This window comes from Trichechus manatus, unplaced genomic scaffold (genome assembly GCF_000243295.1).
Source record: "Trichechus manatus latirostris isolate Lorelei unplaced genomic scaffold, TriManLat1.0 scaffold00030, whole genome shotgun sequence".
Lineage (NCBI taxonomy): Eukaryota > Metazoa > Chordata > Mammalia > Sirenia > Trichechidae > Trichechus > Trichechus manatus.
In genome coordinates, this window is record NW_004443966.1 from 13,812,373 (window position 1) to 13,827,686 (window position 15,314).

Genomic DNA, 15,314 nt, shown 5'->3' on the forward strand with positions numbered 1-15,314 from the left:
GCTGGTGGATTTGAACTGCTGACCTTTTGGTTAGCAGCCGAGCTCTTAACCACTGTGCCATCAGAGCTCCAGTTTAATGCCCAGAAGACTGTAATCCCTCAAAATGTGGCAGCTATTATTATGATTATTGTCTGTACCTGCTCTGGTCCCTGTACTGCCCAGCACCTCCTGGACACAGCATGCGCCGACCTTTGGCGATACGCATGTGTGAACGTACGTGCCTGCCGGTGTAGACTCTGGGGGGAGGGTCTGCATGTAGGTGCCTGTATACAGAGCACGTGTGCTTCCTTGTAGGAACGTGTAGGTTTGTGTGTTTGCATTTGCGTGAGAAAAGTGTGTGTGATCAGACTGACAAAGTTGCATTTGTCTGAGATGGACTTCCTCTCCATAAAGCTCCTCTTGGCCAGCTGGCGGCGGGAAGGGGATGGGAGCTGTGCCCGGCAGGCCTGGGCTGGGGGTGAGGAGAGGCACTCTCTGAAGGAGGCAGGCTACAGGCAGCCCTACCCTACCGCTGTGTGTGTGGACACAACTGTTCCTAGAAGATGTTTCCTGCTTCTCTTTGCCTCCTCTCAGTTCCAAAAGCCCTTTGTACAGCAGAAACAAAACTCCACGGTTCCCTCCCCAGGGGTTGTGAACAGGCACAGGACTGGCCGTGTCAAGTCTGGGCCAGGCAAGCAGAGGATGCAGGCCTGAGGCATGATTCCCCCTAACTATTCAAACCTGACAGACATAAAACACCCCGGGCAGGAGAGGACTTGGCAAGAAGGTGGGATGGGCTCTCCCGTCTACACTCTGGAGTAGAGGGGAGCAGTGTCACGGCCCTCAGACAGGGCCTCTACTCAGGGGCTCCTGGAGGTCTGCTGAGGACACCGGGAGCCCACTGAGGCGGGAGGGAGGACACGGCAGACAGCCCCTCACCTTCCTGGGGCGGCCTCATCCCCTCAGCTTCCTGTCCCCCCTGCAGGAATGCTTCTGTGTGTGTGTGTGTGTGTGTGTGTGTGTGTGTGTGTGTGTGTGTGTGGCTGGGGAGAGGCAGGCACTGGGGGGTGTGCTGGGGGGCCAGTTCTGAGGTGGAGGTGAGGACAGCAGGGTCTGACGTTGGTCCCATCTGTACCCTGGACCACACACTGAAACTCTGAGGAATGTGAGGACAGGAACCATGTCTGAGGGGACTTTGAATTCCCAGCACCCACACATGACAACTGTTTCCTAAACAAACACGTCTTGAGGGCCTTCTAGGTGCCCAGTCCTGGCCCAGCCCTGGGGACAGACCCAACTAAGATAGACCCCTTGCTCTCTGGGAGGTCAGGTTTCAAAGGGGCGGCCCTCAGACACTGGTGATTTCCTCAGAACCTAAGCAGGGTTGCTGTACCAGAGAGCTGTGCTGGCTGGAGGGCCCTGCGTGGCCTTCGTGGGCACTGGGGAAGAGACCCCAGAAAGCATGAGATGAGGACATGCTCAGTGGCTGCCTGCTGAGCAGGAATTCTACTCCTCCACTTGCTAGCTGTGTGGTCCTGGACAGGCTACTTAACCCCTCTCTGTTCCTCAGTTTCCTTCTCTGTGAAACAGGGATACAACCACTGCTACTCATGAGGTGGTTGTAAGGGTTAAATGCATGCCGAGTGCTTAGCACAGTGCCCGGCCCATTGGGAGCACCAATACATGGTGGTTACCGAGAAGGAGCAGGAGGGGGTCCCAGGCAGGGGATCACGCGGGCAGGCCCTGGTGCAAAAGAGGCGTGCCAGAGGCCTGGAGAGAGACACGCGGGGCGTGAGGGGAGAAGTGGCAGGGGCAGGCAGAGAAGCAGGGAAGAGTCTTGAACGCTATGATAAGGACTGTGAATTTGTTGGGGAAGCAGTGGGAAATCTTCGGGAGCTTTAAGGCAGGAGTGACGGGTTCTGGACGCTCTGGTGACGCAGTGGTTAAGAGCTTGGTTGCTGACCGAAAGGTTGGCAGTTCGAATCCACCAGCTGCTCCTTGAAAACGCTATGGGGCAGTTCTACTCTGTCCTATAGGGAATGGACTCGATGGCAATGGGTTTGTTTTTTTGGTTTAACGAGTTCTGATTCTTGTTGGAAGAAGCCTTCTGAGAAAGCCCGGAGGATGAACGGTCCAGAGGATGTGTGAATACCCATGTGCACACACAGTGTGTGTCTGTGTGTCTGTGTGCCTGTGCGTGTGTGCGCGCGTCCCCTGACTAGGGCCGAGGAGCCTGGCTGAATGGTAGTCCTCCCCACTTTCTCGAAAGACTCAGACTCCCTGTAGCAGTGGTCCTCAGCACTGGCTGCACCCTGAAGCCACCTGGGGACCTTTAAAAACACACCTATGCCAGGCTGCGGCCCAGCCTGAATCCGCTAGACTCTCTGTGGGCAAAGTCTGGACGCAGGCAGTATTAAGCTCCCCAGGTGACTGCCCTGGCCCTCGTCCTTCCCCTCCGGCAGCCCGGGCAGTTTGCTGAGTTCTCACCTTCTGGATCAAGCTGGCAAACTGCAGGTTTGCTGACTGTGAGATGTTCAGGACTGTGCTGTAGGCGTTCTCGCCCCTGTTCTCCAGCGTGGCCTCCACGGCCACCCGGCGGCGCGTGCTCTCGATGATGAAGACCGTGGTGTCGAAGGACAGCGTGTAGGCAGAGCAGTCTTGCACAGTCTTCCGCAGCACCCTCTGGCAGTACTCCCTGTGGGAAAGAGACCACCAGGGGTCAGGCAGGATAGGGGTGCAGGGACAGAGCGGGGGCCCCAGGGTTGGTGCAGAGAGGGAGTCTGGGGGCATCTGGCTGGCCCTTGCCCACAGGAATAGCCATGGGAGAGGAGGGGGAAATGGATGAGTGGGCTGGAAAGAGCTCACCCTTCAAGACCACTTCCTGCCCCAAAGGCCCCTGGCTTCCCTTTAATAACCTGTTGCCATTGAATCGACTCTGACTCATGGTGACCCCATGTGTGTCAGAGTAGAACTGTGCTCCAAAGGGTTTTCAATGGCTGATTTTTTGGAAGTAGACTGCCAGGACTTTCTTCTGAGGTGCCTCTGTAGACTCGAACCTCCAAACTTTTGGTTAGCAGCTGAGCCCGTTAACTGTTTGCACCACCCAGGGACTCCTCTCTAGAGAGACTGTAGCCTCCTCCGAGCCCAGAGCTCCCTACTTAGCTATCACCTCTCCACTCAGCATATTTCCCTTTTGGCCTTGGCTGCCAGGAGGCTCAGAGATAAATGTAAAGACAATCCTGGTTATTAGCCTAGGTGGTTGAAATATTTGCTTCTTCATCGTTCTACAAGGTTTGGATATGTTGTTTCTATTTATTGTTTATATGAGGGTATACATGCCTTCTATCATAAATCATCTCAAAGCTGGATAAAACTTGAGCATAAATTATTTGCAAATGCATTGCATGAATTTAAACTACGATATTGTTCATTGTTTTGCCTTGGATGCTAGTTTGTTTCTCCCAGGGGAGTGGGGGCAGCCTGCTCATCCTCTGCTAGTCTCCTTAACATCAAGTACAGGTGTTCGGCCAATGGACCTTGAGGTCACCTGGTCTGGGGGTTTGGAGGACGACCACGCAGCACTTCAAATCCCCTACCTCTACCTTTTATCTGTTTTGTAGGGTGGGCTCCAAAGAAAGGATTCCTTTTCTAAACAAACTTCGAGGAGATGTGATTAGACTAATGATTTTTCATTTTACCAAGGAGATAACTGAAGCTCAGAGAGGGGAAGGTATTTGCCTAAGGTCACACAGTAGCTAGAGGTGGAGTCTGGGAAAGAGCACAGGCTCTGAGTTCAGTGCTCAGTCTAAGCTGCCTCCAAGAAACAGTCCAGGGCCAGGAAGCCCCAGAGGCTCCAGCCAACTGGGAAGGGAAGGAGCCAGGGTGGAGCGGGGAGGAGCCGACTTACATGGCTGTGGGCAGGTCGCTCCAAGCGTCCAACACGAGGTCAGGGACACAGTGCTCATCTTCGTTGCAGCCGTTCCAGAAGGGCACCTGGGAAGGGAGACCCCACAGCTTCTAGCTGCCATCTTTGCCCCGGGCCATCCCTTTTTCTCCCAGCACCCAAGCTCCTCTCTGCACCCCACCGGACACGGGCTCTGTCTTTTGTGTCCTTCCCCCGGACACCACACCGCATTTTCCCGTGTTTTTGGGTAGATACTTTACTTCCTTCTTTAAAACATGGTTCAAAACTCAACTCAGTGGAAGAGGTCCCCTTCAGATCTTAACTGAGCTGGTAGCACAGAACGCCCAGTGAACTCAGCAGAGCCATTCCAGTCAACATTTATTGATCATCCACGGTGTCGGGGCAAGGTCTCTGGTACCGGGGACATAGGATAAAGAAGGCACAGCTCCTGCCCTCAGCTATGGGGAAGATTGGCATGCAAACAAATAATATGACATGTGTAACAAGTAGAAATATATATGAGGGACAGAAGAGGCACAGGGGAGGAAACTGTTATTTTGGCCTGCTTGTGGTCAGAGGAAGTGTTACGGATTAAACTGTGTCACCCCAAAATATGTGTTGGAATCCTAACCCCTATACCTGTGGATGTAATCCCATTTGGGATTAGGGTTTTTTTGTTATGTTAATGTGGCCATACCAAGGTAGGGTGTGTTTTGAACCTAATTACTTTTGAATTATAAAGAGTAGACTAGGCATAAAATCAAAAACCAAACCCATTGCCATTGAGTCAATTCCAACTTATAGAGACCCTATAAGACAGAATAGAACTGCCCCACAGGGTTTTCAAGGAGTGCCTGGTGGATTCGAACTGCCGACCTTTTGGTTAGCAGCTGAACTCTTAACCACTAGGCCACCAGGGTTTCCAGATTAGGCATAGGGATACAAAAAAAAACCCAAACCCGTCAAGTCAATTCAGGTACAGGGATAGGCAAGTACAAATGGAGGAAAGACATATGCCATTTGAAGATTGCTAAGGAACTGAGCAACACCAGGGCTGGAGAAGCTGAGAAAGGATTTTTCCCTCAGAGCCAACAGAGAGAGATTTCCTCAGAGCTTGTGCCCTGATTTCAGACTTCTAGCCGCCTAAACTGTGAGAAAATAAATTTCTGTTAGTTAAAGCCACTCACTTGTGGTATTTCTGTTAGTTAAAGCCACTCACTTGTGGTATTTCTGTTACAGCAGCACTAACTAACTAAGACAGGAATGACAGTAGGTCAGAGTTCTGAAGGCTGACTGAGTGGATGGATGGAGGAAGGATGGGCCTGTGCAAAGGTCCTGAGGCATGAAGTGAGATGATGAGTTTGGAAAACCACAGGTAGTTCAGTGGTGTAGTAAGAGACACAAGGAGTGTATGAGATGGAGCCATGGCGGGGTCATGCCTTGACACTGATAGGAGCCGCCAAGCACTGTAGGCAGGGGAGTGTCCCCCCAGAACCCACACACTGAAGGCTCCCTCTGGCTGCTGTGGAAAATGGTCTTGAAGGGGCAAGGCTAGAGGCAGGGAGACCATTGAGGAGGCTGCTGCCACTTTCAGGTGAGAGATGACAATGGTGTCGTGTGGTAGAAGGTGTGGAGTGGAGAAGACTGGGCAGGGACCTCAGAGGTGGGATCAACAGGACCTGAGACTGACCAATCATCAGGGTTAAGGGAGAAAGGGTTCAGGATACTGGCTGAGTTTCCTTTAGGTGTCAGGAAGAATGGTCGTACCATTCATTTGTAAATGGAGAGCTTAGCTTGAGGAGTTAAGTTTTGGAGCATGTTGCATTTGACAAATTGTTTTAATTCTGGAATCCAGATTTCTGGGTTTATGGAGTTGGGGTGACCCACTCAGGCCATCTGCCGATAGGTGTGCTCAACCTTCAGCCTTTAAGGAACTGTTTTCCTAAACTCACCTTCAAGTCCAACAGTAGCCTAGTAAGCAGCTTAGCGGAGATGGAGTTGATTTTGAATTAGGAATCGGGCTCTTTGGGAGAGTTGTCTATGTGCAGACAGTTTGGAGGGCAGGAACCCCAGGGTCTGACTGGACAATGTATGCCATGTCCTTAGTGACTGTTTCGACACCCACTGACTCTGGATCCCAGCAGTGTTCTGATGCTGTTGCCTGAGAAATTAACATGGTAATGGCCTATAGAACCCAGTACTTTCTGGGTTGACGATGCCTGACTGGTATCTTATCTACTCACAATAAATATATTCTGTGACACTAATTTTTGGTATTTCTTTGTGCATTTAGGTTTTTGACACGTTAGAGGTGCGTGTGGCTCATCCAGGGCCAGACGCTCAGCAGGCAGCTGGATATCCAGCACAGCCAAAACCCAGGGGAGAGGACACGGGAATCACAAAGTCCACATGTGTCTTAAACTCATGCACTTTTCACACAGAAGAGTGTCCTCACACTCAGGTCCACGTGCTCTTAGCTTAGACACGTTTCTAACAAGCTTCCCCACCACATGGTGGGTTTGTAGCTGGAAGTAAGCACACTGCAGGAGCAGCCAGGACATCGGACAGCATAGAGGACAGCATAGAGGACAGCCAAGAGGACAGCCAAGAGGACAGCATGGGTATGTAGAGTGAGGGAAGTGGGGCCAATTGGTTAAGGACATCCTTCTAGATGCCTCCGTAGTTCTTGAGGGCTTCACTTTCTAGCACTGATGTTCATCCTGGTGATCTTCGGTCTTTAATAAGATACCATCCCCCACCCCCAACATACTGTTTCAGAAGTTTGAGAATTATATAATAACCTTCAGAAAAATGATTGCAAGGAATAATTTAATGTGATAACAACTATTGCACTCAACTATAAGGAACTGAGTTCATTCCCTCAAGAGGCCAGATATTAAGGTATTACAACCAAAAAGAATCTGTAGAATGAGCAATGGGAAGAACATTTCTAATTTGCTGGGGGCGGAAATCCAGATGAACATGATTTTAATAAATTTAGCTGCTATTCAAAACCCCCGATAATATGCCTGCAGACTGTCTTTCTCAGCTCTATCTCACTTTTTCTTTACATGAACTTTCCCCTGCTTTTTCTCATTTCCCTGGTCGCTATGACTCGGAATTGACTGGATGGCAATGGGTTTTTTTTTTGTTTTTTGGTGTATGCCTTGCTTATACTGTCATCTCTCCTGGAATAAAAACTCATCATCCTCATCTCTGCACGTCTGAATCTTGTCTGTTCCTAAGGTTTGGTGCAAAGCCACCTCCTCCAGAAAGCCCTCCCTGCCTTCCCATCTGATTGCTCAATTACACTTCCTCCGAGCTCACGTAACCCATTCTCTGACCTCTCCTGTGACTCTTAATCACCACCATGCATAAGTCTCATCAATGTCAGAGCCCCCCTGGCTGTGAGTTCCTGGACGGCAGGCATCACCCTTCGCACTATCTGCATTGCGGGCTTTCAAATACTCATTCACTTGCTGTAGTGGCTTTGTAATTACTGTGATGGGACAAAAAGTATTAATGACTTAGCACACCCAGCTTTCCCCCTCTCCTAGCCCACTAGAGAGAATTCCAGTTTGGTTGGCCCAGCTTCTCCCCTCTCTTGAGCTGCATTTTAAGACAGCCTCTCTTGGGCTTTTGTGATGCAGAATCTGGAGCTACGGGCTGAGGTGCCAAGGGAGAGGGTTGGGGTGGGGGAGGAGCTGGACTGGTTGCGGGAGGGGATTCGGGAGGAGCTGTGGTGGGTGATGGACACAAACGAAAGAAGAGAGGATTTTAGGAAGCATCACTGTGGACTCTACAGACCCTTCACGGTGTTCGAGAAATGCAAGTAAAGAACTCGAGTAGTTTTGGAATTAACGGTTTGCGGCTGGACTGTACATGGCTCACAGAGACTGCACCTCATGGGGCCTGGTGTTAAGAGCATTGTGGTATGATGTGAAGTTGTCTCACATTAGATAACTTATTTTACAAATTTTGCCTGTTCTCCCATCACAGCTCGGACAGAATGTATTTTCTCTGAGTGGGATTTCTACGGGGCCGCCGATGCAAGGAGCATCTGAGCGTTCGATCCCAGAAGATGCTGGTGTCCCTAGAGCCAGGGATTAAAAACTGTGGTTGAGGGGTGGGTCTATAGCCCACCAGGAGGCTAAAAGAACTTATTTTGGGAATACTTAGAAGCACGCTGGAGGGTAGGGAGGTTGTCTGTTCATCAGTTAATCATCCACCAAGCAGAAGACCACGCTCCAGGCCTGGCTGGGATTCAGAGTGGCTACAGTGCCCGCTCTGGCATCAGTGCCCTCATCTGTGAGTGAGGGAGGTGGGTGGTTGAGATCTAAGGTCCCTTCTGGCTCTGTGACTCTCTGTCTTCCTCCAGCACCCACTCAGTGCTCACCTTCTGCTGGGGGAACCTCAGACAGGAGAAGACCTAGTCCTTGCCCTCTAGAAATTGTTCTGCAATTACCCAGCATGGGTCCCGGGGGAGGAGCTATGCTGTGTGCTTGCCAGAGCAGGGGTGGGGGAAAGCATGGAGGGGAAGGCTTCTCTGCACGGTGGGGTGGTGTGCGGTCGCGTGCCCAGCGTGCCAGCACGTACCGAGACTCTGAGGGTCGTGGGCCAGCCGTCATCCAGCATGGGGCCGTGGTCAGGGTCCTCCAGGGCATACTCTACTGAGAAGGTCACTGGCTTCACGTAGTCAGCAGTGTCCTGTGGGGGTGAGGGAAGGAGAGAGGGAGCATCACTTTCTGGGCCAGGCTCCCTGACGCTGAGCTAGAACTTCCACCTCCCTAAGCCTGGTAGGGGACAGAGGAGCCGCCGTAGGTGGGTGAATGGAGGCTCCCAGTAGGGTCCATAGAGGAAAACAGTGTGCCGCATGGACAGGGGCCCGTGGCTTAGCTTATGCCAACCCAGCTCCTGTTCATCCTTCAGGACCCCGCTTCCATAGCCCCAAGACCTCAGTCTCCATGAAGCCAGTCAGCACTGACACTGGCTTCTCTGGGCAGCCCCCACACTCTGTTCAGACCTGCTAGTGCCACTTAGCACGTGACATTTGAACGGTCTGATTGTGCCGGTCTTCCCTACTCAGCAAGGAGTGAGCTCAATAAACACGTTGAATTAATCTGAATGAACAAAAACGTGAACAAGAGAGGGGTGACTCAGGCGGGTCCCACGTGTAGATGATAAATGCTTAGAGCTGCCTAATAAACATTCCCCGTGGGCGCTGCAATTCCTGATTGAGTGACTTCTTTGTATTAAGGCAGTGGTTCCTCAATTTAGGGAGCATCAGAACTCCCTGGGGAGCCTATTAAAACACTGATTGCTGGGCTTCACCTCAGAGTTTCAGATTCCAGAGGTCTGGGGTGGGGACCGAGAATCTGCATTTCTAACACGTTCCCCGGTGATGCTGATGCTGCTGGTTTAGGGACCACAAGAGGTGTATCTAAGGTATGGCACGTATGGCAAGTGCCCTGGGCACAGCTTGGTTGGGGGGGGGGGACGCCATCCAGCAGTCCCTATTGGCCATCTCAGTTCCCATCGCCGGCTGTGAGAGAGTATTCAGCAATTTAAGACTAATTGCCATAGGCGCTATTTTCGGTAGATACGCAGCTGACACACTTTGAGAGCCACTGCACAAATATATCAGAGAGGGTAACATTAACAGAGATCAGGACATCTCATGCCTGCTCACTTTTCTGACCCTTTGGCCATTGAACAACTGGACCAGGTGAGCTGAGTGCCCCCTGCTTGCATCTCAGAGGTGTGAGCTGTGGCCTAGGTATTTGGTGCTTCTAGATGGAGGCAAATTTATCATCCTCTTCCTTGTCTGTAAAATGGGGCAGCAGGCCACTACCCTGCCAGTAACACCATTGATTGCCCTTCTCTGCCAGGCTGGCCTCTCTCTGTTCTACCTCACAGCTCAGCCATCTACTGGCCCACCTACATTTTCAGCCCTGCCGGCTAGCCCTTCCTTTCTAGACTCCCACTGGCTGACCCCAGTTCTCCCAGCTAGATCTCACTGAACTCATGTCCCTCCTTGGAAGAGAGCTAAGGAAACCAGGGGCATCTGAGAGCCGAGGAGGAAGGGGTTTGGGAGGGATACAGTGAGGTGGTAAGCATGTCCCATGGCCCTTTCTCTGAGTCATAAAGTGTGGAATGGAGTGGCCCAAGTTCAGGACACTGCCCCCTGGGCTGGCCTCCTGTGGTCTGCTGGGGCTCAGAACCACCTGGCACCCCCTGGGCTCCCTGCCTCTCCCACAGCAGGTGCCCCTCCCCGTAGGAGCCTAGGCTTTGCTGGCTGGGGCTGCCGGGGTGGCAGGCTCACCAGGACATGGAAGCTGATCCGCTCACAGTGCTCTTGGCCAGAGGAGAGCAGGACAGCCCTGCGGGTGTATCGGTCCCCACCCTCGTCCAGGTGGGCCCGTGGTGTGTACCGTCTCTCATCCATGGTGGCGTTATATCTGAGGCCTGGAAGAGGGGAGAGGGCAGGAAGACCATGAAGGTGGAGCCACGTCCTACCAAAGACTATCTGCCTCACTTTTAAGAGCCGGAATCTTCCATGCAGAGAGCAAGCGGTACAGTGAAAAAAGGGGAGGTGGGGAGGGAACTGAAGAGCAGGAGGGAGAGAAGGAGAAATGGAGATGGACCAAGAGGGAAAGGAAAGAGAAGGAGGAGAAATGGAGGGGAAAGTGAACATGGAAGAACAGGAGAGGAGACAGGATGGGGGCCAGGGTGATGAGCCTGTGTGAGCCCCCCTGGAGTCAGTACATCCATCCATCTCTCCTTTCACCTTCCCAGGTGTCACCCTAAGCCTTAGGATTCCCCTTCAGAGCTTCTTCAGGGGCAGTCCCTGCCCACACCAAGGAGGGGCTGGCCAGGCCCACTGGCTCTTCACACCTAAGACTCCATTCTGGAGGTTAAGACGGGTAGTCATTCAACTAGGATGACCTTTTGCTAATTCGAGGAAAGTCTCAGTCCCTTCTCCTGAATCCCAGCCAGTCCTCTGAGCGCTCCAGGTTCTTGTATTTTCCTTCTTCCGTAGATGGAAGTCGAAAGAGAAGGACACAGCCACCCAGCCTGCCTTTGCTCTCCTCTTACCCCTGGGACACATGCCTCTCCTTCATCTGGCTGGTCCTTCTCCTGGGTCTGGAAGCTGCTCTGCAGTCCCCGCACCCAGCGCCAGCCCAGCCAGGTTCCAGAGTCCACAGCCGTCACTTCCTGGGTCTGCCTGTGCCCAGGGCTGTCCTGTGCATCCCTGGCTGGAAGTGATGGACCCTCAGAAAAGTAACTTCCTGCCTCAGACTCACACCCACTTCTGAATGGTGACCACTGCTGCTGGGGTCTTCATCTGCTCGACCCCCTGGTTTCCAACTCCCCTTTTGCTGGCTCCTGAGTGGGACTGTTCTCTGGATTCAGGCTGACTTCTTGACTTCCACATACCAGCTGGCTTCGCTGCTTTCAGTCCCTGTTCTGATCCAATCTGCACCTTGACTCCTTCTTCCCCTGGCCTTTCCCTCTTTGGTCACCCCTGCTCATTGCCATCCTCATCCTGGCATGATAGTCCCTCTTTGGACGTGCACTGTGACCTTCAAAGAGAGATGGACCATGGTACCTGTGCTTAGAGCATTGAATGGGCACCTAAACCCCTTGCCATTGAGTTGATTCTAACTCATGGTGACCCCATGTGTTACAGAGTAGGGTTTCCCTGGCTATAATTTTTAGAGAAGCAGATCATCAGATTTTTGTTCTGCATTACTGCTGGGTGGGTTTGAATCACTAACCTTTAGGTTAGTTGTCAAGCACAAACTGTTTGCATCACCCAGGGACATTGAATGAGCATCTAGCAGTCATTGGAGGAGGCTCTAGCACCTATAACCTGTTTCAAAGACAGCCCAGGCTTTGAAGCAGAGCAATCACAAAGTCCATGGGGGAGAGAGGGAGTGGTGGATAGGGAGGGAGGCAGGGCCTGGTTTACCGACAGTTTCCATTTGGAAATAGGGTGCCAGGAAGATAGGTGTGAAGCACAGGAAGGCAACCAGGCAAGTGGCATCCCTGCCACTGCGTTTGCAGTCCCTGTGGAAGATGTTGATCTTGGGTGGCTCAAAGTGGAGGCTGGCATTGATCTGCAGCACAGGGCGGGACCTGCAGGAGAAAGGTGGTGAGCTAAGGAGGGGCAGGGCTGGGCTGCTCTGCTATGACCACGGGGAGGGTAGAGAGGCAGATGGGAATGGAATCTGCAAAGCCAGCACTGGAGGGTGAGGTGGGATGGGGGCAGAGAGGGTAGCATTTCCAGCTGCCAGGGGATTGGGAAAAAAAGTGCACAGGTGGACAAACGGCTCACACCTCATAACCCCTCGAGGCAGCCCTTCATCATTTCCCCAGGGGCTGTACTTGCCACAGACTAAACTGACTTCCTTTGCCTCCTTGTCACCTTTTAGAGCAGTGGTTCCTAGCCCTGGCAGTGTATAGAATAATCTGGAGAGCTTTGAAAAATTCTGATGAACAAACTGCACCCCAGGACAATTAAATCAGAGTCTTTGGGGTTAGAGGTAAGACTCAGGCATTAACATTTCTTAAAGTTCTCAAAGTTTCATATGCTTGCAAATCCCCTGGGGATCTTTAAAAATGCAGATTACGCTTCAATAGGTTGGCAGAGAGTCTGCATTTGTAATGAGCTCTGAGGCTTTAAAAGCTCCACAGGTAATTCCAATGGGCGGATGTGGTTGAGGACCATGGAATTTGACCATAAAGTCTTCCCAGAGGGCGTGGCCCACAGTTTCATTACTATTTAGGCAACACTTAAGATCTAGACCTCAAAAGTTAGAACTTGATCAAATTCTTTCTGTTAGACTGATTCTCGTGTGTGTGTGTGTGTGCGTGTGTGTGTGTGTGTGTGAACATGCACATGTATATCTTGTTTCCTGTAAAGGATTTAGTTTTTGTATCACCCTAAAGACCTGCTAGGCCATGTCTACCCTCAACCCTGGGCCTTGGTCACCTGCATTGCTTCCTGACATAGCAAATAACTTTATCATGGCTTTAAAGCAACCATCTGAGGCCTAAGAGCCCCTACATGTGGCATGACCTTCAAAGGGTTGTGGTGCCTATGCACTGGGCTGTGCTGGACCTGCAGTGACTCTGGCTGCCCTGGTGCTGCCTAGAGGGGCTAGGGGACAGTACCTGGAAGTGTGGGGCAGCTGATGCTTTGGCCATGGAAAAAGGGGTATGAAGGAGGCAGTGGAAAAAGTGCTCCCCTTTCCTCCCCTACAAATGACCGTTGCAACAGGCAGAGGTTCTATACCACCTTTCTAGAGATATCCTGAAGCACTGAGCACTTAGCAGCATGTATTGTGAAACTGTGGCTAGCTCAGTAACGCACCTCCTCTGATCTGCTTTCCTTTCCTGCTTCAGTTTTCCCTTTTCCTTTACTTCTGCTTCTGGGATTGAACCCCCCCCCCCCCCCCCGCCCCGCAAGCATTAACACATAGGCTTTAGCCTCAAGAACTCAGACTGGGCCATTTCCCCAACTGAACTCAAATATTCTTGAGTACCAGGACCACATTCTGTCCTTTATTCTCCCTGGGAAGTCATATTACATCTTTGTTTAATGCCTTTTAAAAATTGTATGAAAAATCTGATTGCATTCATATGAAGTTGTATGCAGGAGAAAAAAAGATTGGAAGGGCATTCACCACAATGCTATTAGTGGAAATATTAAGGAGATGGGACTCTGAGTGATTTTTTTCTTTATTTTACAGATTTTCTTTAAGTTATTATATTTATGATGAAAAAAATCTCATCATATGTAAAAAAAGCTCAAGTTATGATAATTTTTTTGGACTAAAAAGTAGTTAACAGTCACAGAACATTTTGTGTGAGAATTGTTCAATGGGAATCTAATGCTCTGTGTGAACTTTTACCTAAAACACAATAAAATATTTTAAAAAAGTAGCTAACATGACAAAACATATAGGCTCTCTTAGAAAACAGTTGGTATCAAAGGCAGGTTTTTTTTTTTTTTTTTTTTTTTTTTTTTTAAGAGGCAGTCCATTGCTAAAAGGAGACCCTGGATGCCAATATATAGCAAATATCTGATGGGGGGGGGGTGCAGAAATGAGGCCCTCCAAAAAGAAAACAAGAGGTCAGAGGGGGTTGAGTGGAAAAACATCTCTGTATTCCATAAACATTCTTTCACTCTAGTTGAGCAGGGAAGATCCTTCCAGCAGGTAGAATATGCTCAGCCTGTCCCTTCAATTAGTTTGAAAAGCTGAAGTGGGAGAAATGCCTGAGGAGGCAGAACTTTTAGCATAAATTCTAACAGGGGCTTTTAGACGCAAAGTTGGTATAAACTCCTAGAACTCTATTGAGAGAAGGGATTTGAACTCCCAGATAACTCATGGTGAGTCCAGAAAAAAAAAATTATAATCACGATGGACTAAGAACAGGGTGTTTGGCTGATAATGGCTAAAGACAAGGGACGGAGATCCTGAAAGCCTATTTTTTAAACTCTGCACCTTTGTGGCCCTCAGGAGAGCCCAAGAGTCAAGAACAGTGGGGGAACCAACCACAAGATCACGGCGTGGCCAAGGGCACCCACTGCCAGGTCTACAAGCCCATCCTCATTGAGGTCCAGTTGCCCGTGGATGCTGCAGCCAAAATACTGGAGGCCAGGAGCTAGCTCGGAGGCCGAGATTCTCTGCAGAGGGTGGAAGGAGAAAGCTGAGTGCATGCACTGTTGGACAAGGCAGGGCAGGTACTCCTAAGGGGTAGCTACAATTGGGAGTCATGGAGACAGCCTATTAGAAACCATCGAGAAGATTCCCCAGTCCATAGCTGTTCCTCCCCTGGCCTGTCATGGCCCCTGAAAATCCTGCCATAGTCATTCTTTTGGATTAAAACATCACATCTCAAGAGTTCCCCATTCAGTGTAAATACACATGATACCTGACAGGGTTATATATTTAATCCATCCTCATCTCTAACCTTGATATATTTATGCGAGCCGATCTTACTAACTAGGAGCCCTGGTGGCACAGTTTTTAAGCACTTGGCTGCTAACTGAAAGGTAGTTGGTTTGAACCCACTAGCCGCTTGGTGGGAGAAAGATGTGGCAGTCTGCTTCTGTAAAGATTTCAACCTTGGAAACCCTACGGGGCAGTTCTACTCTGTCTTATAGGGTTGCTATGACTCGGAATTGACTTGACGGCAACAGGTTTTTATCTTACTAATTAAATCTGTAGGCAAAAATGATGACCTGAGAAGTTGGGAGCTGGGACGGGTCAGCTGGAGGGGAGCAAGCTTGAAGGGAGGAGCTCTCCGTTCGCAGTCACTTGCATAAGTGTGTGTGGAGGGGACATGAGGTTCAGGTGGTCCCCTGGGATTTTTTTTGGGAGGGCATAAAGGTAAGCAGGGAGAGGGTGCCAAAAGAGGTGAT

General features: G+C 50.7%; 1 protein-coding gene across 1 annotated transcript in view; it reads right to left on the minus strand.

Moving 5' to 3' along the window:
* ITGA11 (integrin subunit alpha 11) overlaps positions 1-15,314 on the minus strand; it is a 118,774-nt gene that overhangs the window by 16,011 nt on the left and 87,449 nt on the right. The window contains 6 exon segments of the mRNA XM_012555033.1: positions 2,467-2,674; positions 3,887-3,972; positions 8,480-8,590; positions 10,206-10,348; positions 11,856-12,022; positions 14,446-14,734. Coding sequence (XP_012410487.1) covers positions 2,467-2,674; positions 3,887-3,972; positions 8,480-8,590; positions 10,206-10,348; positions 11,856-12,022; positions 14,446-14,734 — 1,004 coding nt within the window.